This window comes from Ascaphus truei, chromosome 2, assembly GCF_040206685.1.
Source record: "Ascaphus truei isolate aAscTru1 chromosome 2, aAscTru1.hap1, whole genome shotgun sequence".
In the NCBI taxonomy this organism is placed as follows: domain Eukaryota; kingdom Metazoa; phylum Chordata; class Amphibia; order Anura; family Ascaphidae; genus Ascaphus; species Ascaphus truei.
This window is the reverse complement of record NC_134484.1, coordinates 2,097,634-2,110,173: the sequence shown is the minus strand read 5'-3', so window position 1 is coordinate 2,110,173 and position 12,540 is coordinate 2,097,634. Positions and strand designations below refer to the sequence as shown.

At 50.8% G+C, this 12,540-nt stretch overlaps 1 protein-coding gene across 2 annotated transcripts in view; it reads right to left on the bottom strand.

Moving 5' to 3' along the window:
• LOC142474855 (5-oxoprolinase-like) overlaps nt 1–12,540 on the bottom strand; it is a 170,997-nt gene that overhangs the window by 75,108 nt on the left and 83,349 nt on the right. For both annotated transcript variants that reach the window (XM_075580995.1, XM_075581003.1), the window contains exon 4: nt 1,347–1,498. In XM_075580995.1, the coding sequence (XP_075437110.1) occupies nt 1,347–1,498 (152 nt within the window). The remainder of the gene's footprint in view (nt 1–1,346; nt 1,499–12,540) is intronic.

The window sequence follows — 12,540 nt, the reverse complement described above, 5'->3', positions numbered from 1 at the left end:
CGGGGACACCCGGCAGGTACGGACAGGTGGGCAGCGCTGTCTCACACTTGGGTGGGTGTGGGACTCTCGGGACTCTCGGGGCACGGTGTTGGGGAATATGGTGTGGGGTCATGGCCCTGCGAGGCCTCGTGTTACAGGGTGACACTAATGTTATATATTGGTTATGCATATAGTAAGCTGAGCTACCTATACTGGTGTGTAATGTATGTGGTTCCTGTGTCAGGGGTTATTGTACACCTAGAATCCTGCACAGGTGGAGGCGCGTCGAGCATCATTCCGGGATACACCCCGGGCTCCCAGCAGCGGAGGCGCAGGCCTCGTGTGAGCCACCAGGTATTGCACCACACCGGGTGATATGTGTAATTCTCCCACAAAGGTCCCTAGATCGGGAGGGAGGGGGAGGGGGGGTTTAGGATAAGGTGGGGTACGGGTTAGGTAGGGGTTAAGGTTATAGGGCAGGGATTTAGGATAAGGTGGGGTACGGGTTAGGTAAGGGGTTAAGGTTTTAGGGTAGGGATTTTAGGATAAGGTGGGGTACGGGTTAGGTAAGGGGTTAAGGTTATAGGGTAGGGATTTAGGATAAGGTGGGGTACGGGTTTGGTAAGGGGTTAAGGTTATAGGGTAGGGATTTAGGATAAGGTGGGGTACGGGTTTGGTAAGGGGTTAAGGTTATAGGGTAGGGATTTAGGATAAGGTGGGGTACGGGTTTGGTAAGGGGTTAAGGTTATAGGGTAGGGATTTAGGATAAGGTGGGGTACGGGTTTGGTAAGGGGTTAAGGTTATAGGGTAGGGATTTAGGATAAGGTGGGGTACGGGTTTGGTAACGGGTTAAGGTTATAGGTTAGGGATTTAGGATAAGGTGGGGTACGGGTTAGGTAAGGGGTTAAGGTTTTAGGGTAGGGATTTTAGGATAAGGTGGGGTACGGGTTTGGTAAGGGGTTAAGGTTATAGGTTAGGGATTTAGGATAAGGTGGGGTACGGGTTAGGTAAGGGGTTAAGGTTATAGGGTAGGGATTTAGGATAAGGTGGGGTACGGGTTAGGTAAGGGGTTAAGGTTTTAGGGTAGGGATTTTAGGATAAGGTGGGGTACGGGTTTGGTAAGGGGTTAAGGTTTTTAGGGTAGGCGGCAGCATTAGTATTAGGGTGTTTTGGGTAAGGGGTAAGATTAGGGGTTTACATTAGCGGCAAAGCGGTCGGCGGCGAGATGTCCCTGCGGTGAGGTGAGTGGCGGCTAAACGGGCGTGACCACGTGTCCTAGAGCGTGTGTTAAAGCCCCTCTGTGCTGCAGAACATGCCGTCCCCTATAGAAGTAACTGTATGGACGTGTCCGTAGGGGGGTCACTGACCGGCAATACTCATGAAGCGGTGGGAGAAGATGGACAGCTGGATGGTGTCCAGCTCCGGCCCGATGACGCGGTGCCTCCCGCTCCCGATGGAGATCCGGACGTCTCCGTGGTCGGTGACCGTGGCGGTGCAGCCGGGTTCCACGAGGATGGTGCTGGCAGGGAAGAGCGAGATGAGATAACTGGAAGACATTGCACTGCAGACCCCCGCTGACCCCCGCACCGGGCATCGCATAAACGTCTCCTTTATTTTAACATCGCTAAGTCCCCCTGCTGCTGGAGATATCAGTCGCGGGAAAAAGGGCCTCCCTGGGAAGTTAAAATGTCCGCTGCCAGTCACACGCATTAAAACAACATAGGTTGCCACGGTAACAGTTGATGCCACCTTTTGAAGCAGAGATAGAGGACGAGGGATACTGATTGATGCAGAGACAGAGGACGCGGGATACTGATTGAAGCAGAGACAGAGGACACGGGATACTGGTTGAAGCAGAGACAGAGGACGAGGGATACTGATTGATGCAGAGACAGAGGACGCGGGATACTGATTGAAGCAGAGACAGAGGACGAGGGATACTGATTGATGCAGAGACAGAGACAGAGGACGAGGGATACTGATTGATGCAGAGACAGAGATAGAGGACGAGGGATACTGATTGAAGCAGAGACAGAGGACGAGGGACACTGATTGAAGCAGAGACAGAGGACGAGGGACACTGATTGAAGCAGAGACAGAGGACGCGGGATACTGATTGAAGCAGAGACAGAGGACGCGGGATACTGATTGAAGCAGAGACAGAGGATGCGGGATACTGATTGAAGCAGAGACAGAGGACGAGGGATACTGATTGAAGCAGAGACAGAGGACGAGGGATACTGATTGAAGCAGAGACAGAGGACGAGGGATACTGATTGATGCAGAGACAGAGGACGAGGGATACTGATTGAAGCAGAGACAGAGGACGAGGGATACTGATTGAAGCAGAGACAGAGGACGAGGGATACTGATTGAAGCAGAGACAGAGGACGCGGGATACTGATTGAAGCAGAGACAGAGGACGAGGGATACTGATTGATGCAGAGACAGAGGACGCGGGATACTGATTGAAGCAGAGACAGAGGACGAGGGATACTGATTGAAGCAGAGACAGAGGACGAGGGATACTGATTGAAGCAGAGACAGAGGACGCGGGATACTGATTGAAGCAGAGACAGAGGACGAGGGATACTGATTGAAGCAGAGACAGAGGACGAGGGATACTGATTGAAGCAGAGACAGAGGACGAGGGATACTGATTGAAGCAGAGACAGAGGACACGGGATACTGATTGAAGCAGAGACAGAGGACGAGGGATACTGATTGAAGCAGAGACAGAGGACGAGGGATACTGATTGAAGCAGAGACAGAGGACGAGGGATACTGATTGAAGCAGAGATAGAGGACGAGGGATACTGATTGATGCAGAGACAGAGGACGAGGGATACTGATTGAAGCAGAGACAGAGGACACGGGATACTGATTGAAGCAGAGACAGAGGACGAGGGGTACTGATTGAAGCAGAGACAGAGGACGAGGGATACTGATTGAAGCAGAGACAGAGGACGAGGGATACTGATTGATGCAGAGACAGAGGACGCGGGATACTGATTGAAGCAGAGACAGAGGACGAGGGACACTGATTGAAGCAGAGACAGAGGACACGGGATACTGATTGAAGCAGAGACAGAGGACGAGGGGTACTGATTGAAGCAGAGACAGAGGACGAGGGATACTGATTGATGCAGAGACAGAGGACGCGGGATACTGATTGAAGCAGAGACAGAGGACGAGGGATACTGATTGAAGCAGAGACAGAGGACGAGGGATACTGATTGAAGCAGAGACAGAGGACGAGGGATACTGATTGAAGCAGAGACAGAGGACACGGGATACTGATTGAAGCAGAGACAGAGGACGAGGGATACTGATTGAAGCAGAGACAGAGGACGAGGGATACTGATTGAAGCAGAGACAGAGGACGAGGGATACTGATTGAAGCAGAGATAGAGGACGAGGGGTACTGATTGAAGCAGAGACAGAGGACGAGGGATACTGATTGAAGCAGAGACAGAGGACGAGGGATACTGATTGAAGCAGAGACAGAGGACGCGGGATACTGATTGAAGCAGAGACAGAGGACGAGGGACACTGATTGAAGCAGAGACAGAGGATGCGGGATACTGATTGAAGCAGAGACAGAGGACGCGGGATACTGATTGAAGCAGAGACAGAGGATGCGGGATACTGATTGATGCAGAGACAGAGGAAGAGGGACACTGATTGAAGCAGAGACAGAGGATGCGGGATACTGATTGAAGCAGAGACAGAGGACGCGGGATACTGATTGAAGCAGAGACAGAGGACGAGGGATACTGATTGAAGCAGAGACAGAGGACGAGGGGTACTGATTGAAGCAGAGACAGAGGACGAGGGATACTGATTGAAGCAGAGATAGAGGACGAGGGATACTGATTGATGCAGAGACAGAGGACGAGGGATACTGATTGAAGCAGAGACAGAGGACACGGGATACTGATTGAAGCAGAGACAGAGGACGAGGGGTACTGATTGAAGCAGAGACAGAGGACGAGGGATACTGATTGAAGCAGAGACAGAGGACGAGGGATACTGATTGAAGCAGAGACAGAGGACGCGGGATACTGATTGAAGCAGAGACAGAGGACGAGGGACACTGATTGAAGCAGAGACAGAGGATGCGGGATACTGATTGAAGCAGAGACAGAGGACGCGGGATACTGATTGAAGCAGAGACAGAGGACGAGGGATACTGATTGAAGCAGAGACAGAGGACGAGGGATACTGATTGAAGCAGAGACAGAGGACGAGGGATACTGATTGAAGCAGAGATAGAGGACGAGGGATACTGATTGATGCAGAGACAGAGGACGAGGGATACTGATTGAAGCAGAGACAGAGGACACGGGATACTGATTGAAGCAGAGACAGAGGACGAGGGACACTGATTGAAGCAGAGACAGAGGATGCGGGATACTGATTGAAGCAGAGACAGAGGACGCGGGATACTGATTGAAGCAGAGACAGAGGACGAGGGATACTGATTGAAGCAGAGACAGAGGACGAGGGATACTGATTGAAGCAGAGACAGAGGACGAGGGATACTGATTGAAGCAGAGACAGAGGACGAGGGGTACTGATTGAAGCAGAGACAGAGGACGAGGGATACTGATTGAAGCAGAGACAGAGGACGAGGGATACTGATTGAAGCAGAGACAGAGGACGAGGGATACTGATTGAAGCAGAGACAGAGGACGAGGGATACTGATTGAAGCAGAGACAGAGGATGCGGGATACTGATTGAAGCAGAGACAGAGGACGCGGGATACTGATTGAAGCAGAGACAGAGGACGAGGGATACTGATTGAAGCAGAGACAGAGGACGCGGGATACTGATTGAAGCAGAGACAGAGGACGAGGGATACTGATTGAAGCAGAGACAGAGGACGAGGGATACTGATTGAAGCAGAGACAGAGGACGAGGGATACTAATTGAAGCAGAGACAGAGGACGCGGGATACTGATTGAAGCAGAGACAGATGACGAGGGATACTGATTGAAGCAGAGACAGAGGACGAGGGATACTGATTGATGCAGAGACAGAGGATGCGGGATACTGATTGAAGCAGAGACAGAGGACGCGGGATACTGATTGAAGCAGAGACAGAGGACGCGGGATACTGATTGAAGCAGAGACAGAGGACGAGGGATACTGATTGAAGCAGAGACAGAGGACGAGGGATAATGATTGAAGCAGAGACAGAGGACGAGGGATACTGATTGATGCAGAGACAGATTACGAGGGATACTGATTGAAGCAGAGACAGAGGACGAGGGATACTGATTGAAGCAGAGACAGAGGACGAGGGACACTGATTGAAGCAGAGACAGAGGACGAGGGACACTGATTGATGCAGAGACAGAGGACGAGGGGAACTGATTGAAGCAGAGACAGAGGACGAGGGATAATGATTGATGCAGAGACAGAGGACGAGGGGAACTGATTGAAGCAGAGACAGAGGACGCAGAATACTGATTGAAGCAGAGACAGAGGACGCGGGATACTGATTGAAGCAGAGACAGAGGACGCAGAATACTGATTGAAGCAGAGACAGAGGACGCGGGATACTGATTGAAGCAGAGACAGAGGACGAGGGATACTGATTGAAGCAGAGACAGAGGACGCGGGATACTGATTGAAGCAGAGACAGAGGACGAGGGATACTGATTGAAGCAGAGACAGAGGACGAGGGATACTGATTGAAGAAGAGACAGAGGACGAGGGATACTGATTGAAGCAGAGACAGAGGACGAGGGATACTGATTGAAGCAGAGACAGAGGACGCGGGATACTGATTGAAGCAGAGACAGAGGACGCGGGATACTGATTGAAGCAGAGACAGAGGACGAGGGATACTGATTGAAGCAGAGACAGAGGACGAGGGATACTGATTGAAGCAGAGACAGAGGACGAGGGATACTGATTGAAGCAGAGACAGAGGACGAGGGATACTGATTGAAGCAGAGACAGAGGACGAGGGATACTGATTGAAGAAGAGACAGAGGACGCGGGATACTGATTGAAGCAGAGACAGAGGACGCAGGATACTGATTGAAGCAGAGACAGAGGACGCGGGATACTGATTGAAGCAGAGACAGAGGACGAGGGATACTGATTGAAGCAGAGACAGAGGACGCGGGATACTGATTGAAGCAGAGACAGAGGACGCGGGATACTGATTGAAGCAGAGACAGAGGACGAGGGATACTGATTGAAGCAGAGACAGAGGACGAGGGATACTGATTGAAGCAGAGACAGAGGACGAGGGATAATGATTGAAGCAGAGACAGAGGACGAGGGATACTGATTGAAGCAGAGACAGAGTACGAGGGATACTGATTGAAGCAGAGACAGAGGACGAGGGATACTGATTGAAGCCGAGACAGAGGACGAGGGATACTGATTGAAGCAGAGACAGAGGACGAGGGATACTGATTGAAGCAGAGACAAAGGAAGAGGGATACTGATTGAAGCAGAGACAGAGGACGAGGGATACTGATTGAAGAAGAGACAGAGGACGAGGGATACTGATTGAAGCAGAGACAGAGGACAAGGGATACTGATTGAAGCAGAGACAGAGGACGAGGGATACTGATTGAAGCAGAGACAGAGGACGAGGGATACTGATTGAAGCAGAGACAGAGGACGAGGGATACTGATTGAAGAAGAGACAGAGGACGAGGGATACTGATTGAAGCAGAGACAGAGGACGAGGGATACTGATTGAAGCAGAGACAGAGGACGAGGGATACTGATTGAAGCAGAGACAGAGGACGAGGGATACTGATTGAAGCAGAGACAGAGGACGAGGGATACTGATTGAAGCATCGACAGAGGACGAGGGATACTGATTGAAGCAGAGACAGAGGACGAGGGATACTGATTGAAGCAGAGACAGAGGACGCGGGATACTGATTGAAGCAGAGACAGAGGACGCGGGATACTGATTGAGGCAGAGACAGAGGACGAGGGATACTGATTGAAGCAGAGACAGAGGACGAGGGATACTGATTGATGCAGAGACAGAGGACGAGGGATACTGATTGAAGCAGAGACAGAGGACGAGGGATACTGATTGAAGCAGAGACAGAGGACGAGGGATACTGATTGATGCAGAGACAGAGGACGAGGGATACTGATTGAAGCAGAGACAGAGGACGAGGGATACTGATTGAAGCAGAGACAGAGGACGAGGGATACTGATTGAAGCAGAGACAGAGGACAAGGGATACTGATTGAAGCAGAGACAGAGGACGAGGGATACTGATTGAAGCAGAGACAGAGGACGAGGGGAACTGATTGATGCAGAGACAGAGGACGAGGGATACTGATTGAAGCAGAGACAGAGGACGCGGGATACTGATTGAAGCAGAGACAGAGGACGAGGGATACTGATTGAAGCAGAGACAGAGGACGAGGGATACTGATTGAAGCAGAGACAGAGGACGCGGGATACTGATTGAAGCAGAGACAGAGGACGCGGGATACTGATTGATGCAGAGACAGAGGACGAGGGATACTGATTGAAGCAGAGACAGAGGACGAGGGATACTGATTGATGCAGAGACAGAGGACGAGGGATACTGATTGAAGCAGAGACAGAGGACGAGGGATACTGATTGAAGCAGAGACAGAGGACGCGGGATACTGATTGATGCAGAGACAGAGGACGAGGGATACTGATTGAAGCAGAGACAGAGGACGAGGGATACTGATTGAAGCAGAGACAGAGGACGAGGGATACTGATTGAAGCAGAGACAGAGGACAAGGGATACTGATTGAAGCAGAGACAGAGGACGAGGGATACTGATTGAAGCAGAGACAGAGGACGAGGGGAACTGATTGATGCAGAGACAGAGGACGAGGGATACTGATTGAAGCAGAGACAGAGGACGCGGGACACTGATTGAAGCAGAGACAGAGGACGAGGGATACTGATTGAAGCAGAGACAGAGGACGAGGGATACTGATTGAAGCAGAGACAGAGGACGAGGGATACTGATTGAAGCAGAGACAGAGGACGAGGGATACTGATTGAAGCAGAGACAGAGGACGAGGGATACTGATTGAAGCAGAGACAGAGGACGAGGGATACTGATTGAAGCAGAGACAGAGGACGAGGGATACTGATTGAAGCAGAGACAGAGGACGAGGGATACTGATTGAAGCATCGACAGAGGACGAGGGATACTGATTGAAGCAGAGACAGAGGACGAGGGATACTGATTGAAGCAGAGACAGAGGATGCGGGATACTGATTGAAGCATCGACAGAGGACGAGGGATACTGATTGAAGCAGAGACAGAGGACGAGGGATACTGATTGAAGCAGAGACAGAGGATGCGGGATACTGATTGAAGCAGAGACAGAGGACGAGGGATACTGATTGAAGCAGAGACAGAGGATGCGGGATACTGATTGAAGCATCGACAGAGGACGAGGGATACTGATTGAAGAAGAGACAGAGGACGAGGGATACTGATTGAAGCAGAGACAGAGGACGCGGGATACTGATTGAAGCAGAGACAGAGGACGCGGGATACTGATTGATGCAGAGACAGAGGACGAGGGATACTGATTGTAGCAGAGACAGAGGACGAGGGATACTGATTGATGCAGAGACAGAGGACGAGGGATACTGATTGAAGCAGAGACAGAGGACGAGGGATACTGATTGAAGCAGAGACAGAGGACGCGGGATACTGATTGATGCAGAGACAGAGGACGAGGGATACTGATTGAAGCAGAGACAGAGGACGAGGGAAACTGATTGAAGCAGAGACAGAGGACGAGGGAAACTGATTGAAGCAGAGACAGAGGGATACTGATTGAAGCAGAGACAGAGGACGAGGGATACTGATTGAAGCAGAGACAGAGGACAAGGGATACTGATTGAAGCAGAGACAGAGGACGAGGGATACTGATTGAAGCAGAGACAGAGGACGCGGGATACTGATTGAAGCATCGACAGAGGACGAGGGATACTGATTGAAGCAGAGACAGAGGACGCGGGATACTGATTGAAGCAGAGACAGAGGACGAGGGGTACTGATTGATGCAGAGACAGAGGACGCAAGATACTGATTGAAGCAGAGACAGAGGACGAGGGATACTGATTGAAGCAGAGACAGAGGACGAGGGATACTGATTGATGCAGAGACAGAGGACGCGGGATACTGATTGATGCAGAGAGAGAGGACGAGGGATACTGATTGAAGCAGAGACAGAGGACGAGGGATACTGATTGAAGCAGAGACAGAGGACGAGGGATACTGATTGAAGCAGAGACAGAGGATGCGGGATACTGATTGAAGCAGAGACAGAGGACGAGGGACACTGATTGATGCAGAGACAGAGGACGCGGGATACTGATTGAAGCAGAGACAGAGGATGCGGGATACTGATTGAAGCAGAGACAGAGGATGAGGGATACTGATTGAAGCAGAGACAGAGGACGCGGGATACTGATTGAAGCAGAGACAGAGGATGAGGGATACTGATTGAAGCAGAGACAGAGGATGAGGGATACTGATTGAAGCAGAGACAGAGGACGAGGGATACTGATTGAAGCAGAGACAGAGGACGAGGGACACTGATTGAAGCAGAGACAGAGGACGAGGGATACTGATTGAAGCAGAGACAGAGGACGAGGGATACTGATTGAAGCAGAGACAGAGGACGAGGGATACTGATTGAAGCAGAGACAGAGGACGAGGGATACTGATTGAAGCAGAGACAGAGGACAAGGGATACTGATTGATGCAGAGACAGAGGACGCGGGATACTGATTGATGCAGAGAGAGAGGACGAGGGATACTGATTGAAGCAGAGACAGAGGACGAGGGATACTGATTGATGCAGAGAGAGAGGACGAGGGATACTGATTGAAGCAGAGACAGAGGACGAGGGATACTGATTGAAGCAGAGACAGAGGATGCGGGATACTGATTGAAGCAGAGACAGAGGACGAGGGACACTGATTGATGCAGAGACAGAGGACGCGGGATACTGATTGAAGCAGAGACAGAGGATGCGGGATACTGATTGAAGCAGAGACAGAGGACGAGGGATACTGATTGAAGCAGAGACAGAGGACGAGGGATACTGATTGAAGCATCGACAGAGGACGAGGGATACTGATTGAAGCAGAGACAGTGGACGCGGGATACTGATTGAAGCAGAGACAGAGGACGAGGGATACTGATTGAAGCAGAGACAGAGGATGCGGGATACTGATTGAAGCATCGACAGAGGACGAGGGATACTGATTGAAGCAGAGACAGAGGACGAGGGATACTGATTGAAGCAGAGACAGAGGACGCGGGATACTGATTGAAGCAGAGACAGAGGACGAGGGATACTGATTGAAGCAGAGACAGAGGACGCGGGATACTGATTGATGCAGAGACAGAGGACGAGGGATACTGATTGAAGCAGAGACAGAGGACGAGGGAAACTTATTGAAGCAGAGACAGAGGACGAGGGATACTGATTGAAGCAGAGACAGAGGACGAGGGATACTGATTGAAGCAGAGACAGAGGACGCGGGATACTGATTGATGCAGAGACAGAGGACGAGGGATACTGATTGAAGCAGAGACAGAGGACGAGGGAAACTTATTGAAGCAGAGACAGAGGACGAGGGATACTGATTGAAGCAGAGACAGAGGACGAGGGATACTGATTGAAGCAGAGACAGAGGACGAGGGATACTGATTGATGCAGAGACAGAGGACGAGGGATACTGATTGAAGCAGAGACAGAGGACGCGGGATACTGATTGAAGCAGAGACAGAGGACGCGGGATACTGATTGATGCAGAGACAGAGGACGCGGGATACTGATTGATGCAGAGACAGAGGACGCGGGGTACTGATTGAAGCAGAGACAGAGGACGCGGGATACTGATTGAAGCAGAGACAGAGGACGAGGGATAATGATTGAAGCAGAGACAGAGGACGAGGGATACTGATTGAAGCAGAGACAGAGGACGAGGGATACTGATTGAAGCAGAGAAAGAAAACGCGGGGTACTGATTGATGCAGAGACAGAGGATGCGGGATACTGATTGAAGCAGAGACAGAGGACGAGGGATACTGATTGAAGCAGAGACAGAGGATGCGGGATACTGATTGAAGCAGAGACAGAGGACGAGGGATACTGATTGATGCAGAGACAGAGGACGAGGGATACTGATTGAAGCAGAGACAGAGGACGAGGGATACTGATTGAAGCAGAGACAGAGGACGAGGGGAACTGATTGAAGCAGAGACAGAGGACGAGGGATACTGATTGATGCAGAGACAGAGGACGAGGGATACTGATTGAAGCAGAGACAGAGGACGAGGGATACTGATTGATGCAGAGACAGAGGACGAGGGATACTGATTGAAGCAAAGACAGAGGACGAGGGATACTGATTGAAGCAGAGACAGAGGACGAGGGGAACTGATTGATGCAGAGACAGAGGACGAGGGATACTGATTGAAGCAGAGACAGTGGACGCGGGATACTGATTGAAGCAGAGACAGAGGACGAGGGATACTGATTGAAGCAGAGACAGAGGATGCGGGATACTGATTGAAGCATCGACAGAGGACGAGGGATACTGATTGAAGCAGAGACAGAGGACGAGGGATACTGATTGAAGCAGAGACAGAGGACGCGGGATACTGATTGAAGCAGAGACAGAGGACGAGGGATACTGATTGAAGCAGAGACAGAGGACGCGGGATACTGATTGATGCAGAGACAGAGGACGAGGGATACTGATTGAAGCAGAGACAGAGGACGAGGGATACTTATTGAAGCAGAGACAGAGGACGAGGGATACTGATTGAAGCAGAGACAGAGGACGAGGGATACTGATTGAAGCAGAGACAGAGGACGCGGGATACTGATTGATGCAGAGACAGAGGACGAGGGATACTGATTGAAGCAGAGACAGAGGACGAGGGATACTGATTGAAGCAGAGACAGAGGACGAGGGATACTGATTGAAGCATCGACAGAGGACGAGGGATACTGATTGATGCAGAGACAGAGGACGAGGGATACTGATTGATGCAGAGACAGAGGACGAGGGATACTGATTGAAGCAGAGACAGAGGACGCGGGATACTGATTGAAGCAGAGACAGAGGACGCGGGATACTGATTGATGCAGAGACAGAGGACGCGGGATACTGATTGATGCAGAGACAGAGGACGCGGGGTACTGATTGAAGCAGAGACAGAGGACGCGGGATACTGATTGAAGCAGAGACAGAGGACGAGGGATAATGATTGAAGCAGAGACAGAGGACGAGGGATACTGATTGAAGCAGAGACAGAGAACGAGGGATACTGATTGAAGCAGAGAAAGAAAACGCGGGGTACTGATTGATGCAGAGACAGAGGATGCGGGATACTGATTGAAGCAGAGACAGAGGACGAGGGATACTGATTGAAGCAGAGACAGAGGATGCGGGATACTGATTGAAGCAGAGACAGAGGACGAGGGATACTGATTGATGCAGAGACAGAGGACGAGGGATACTGATTGAAGCAGAGACAGAGGA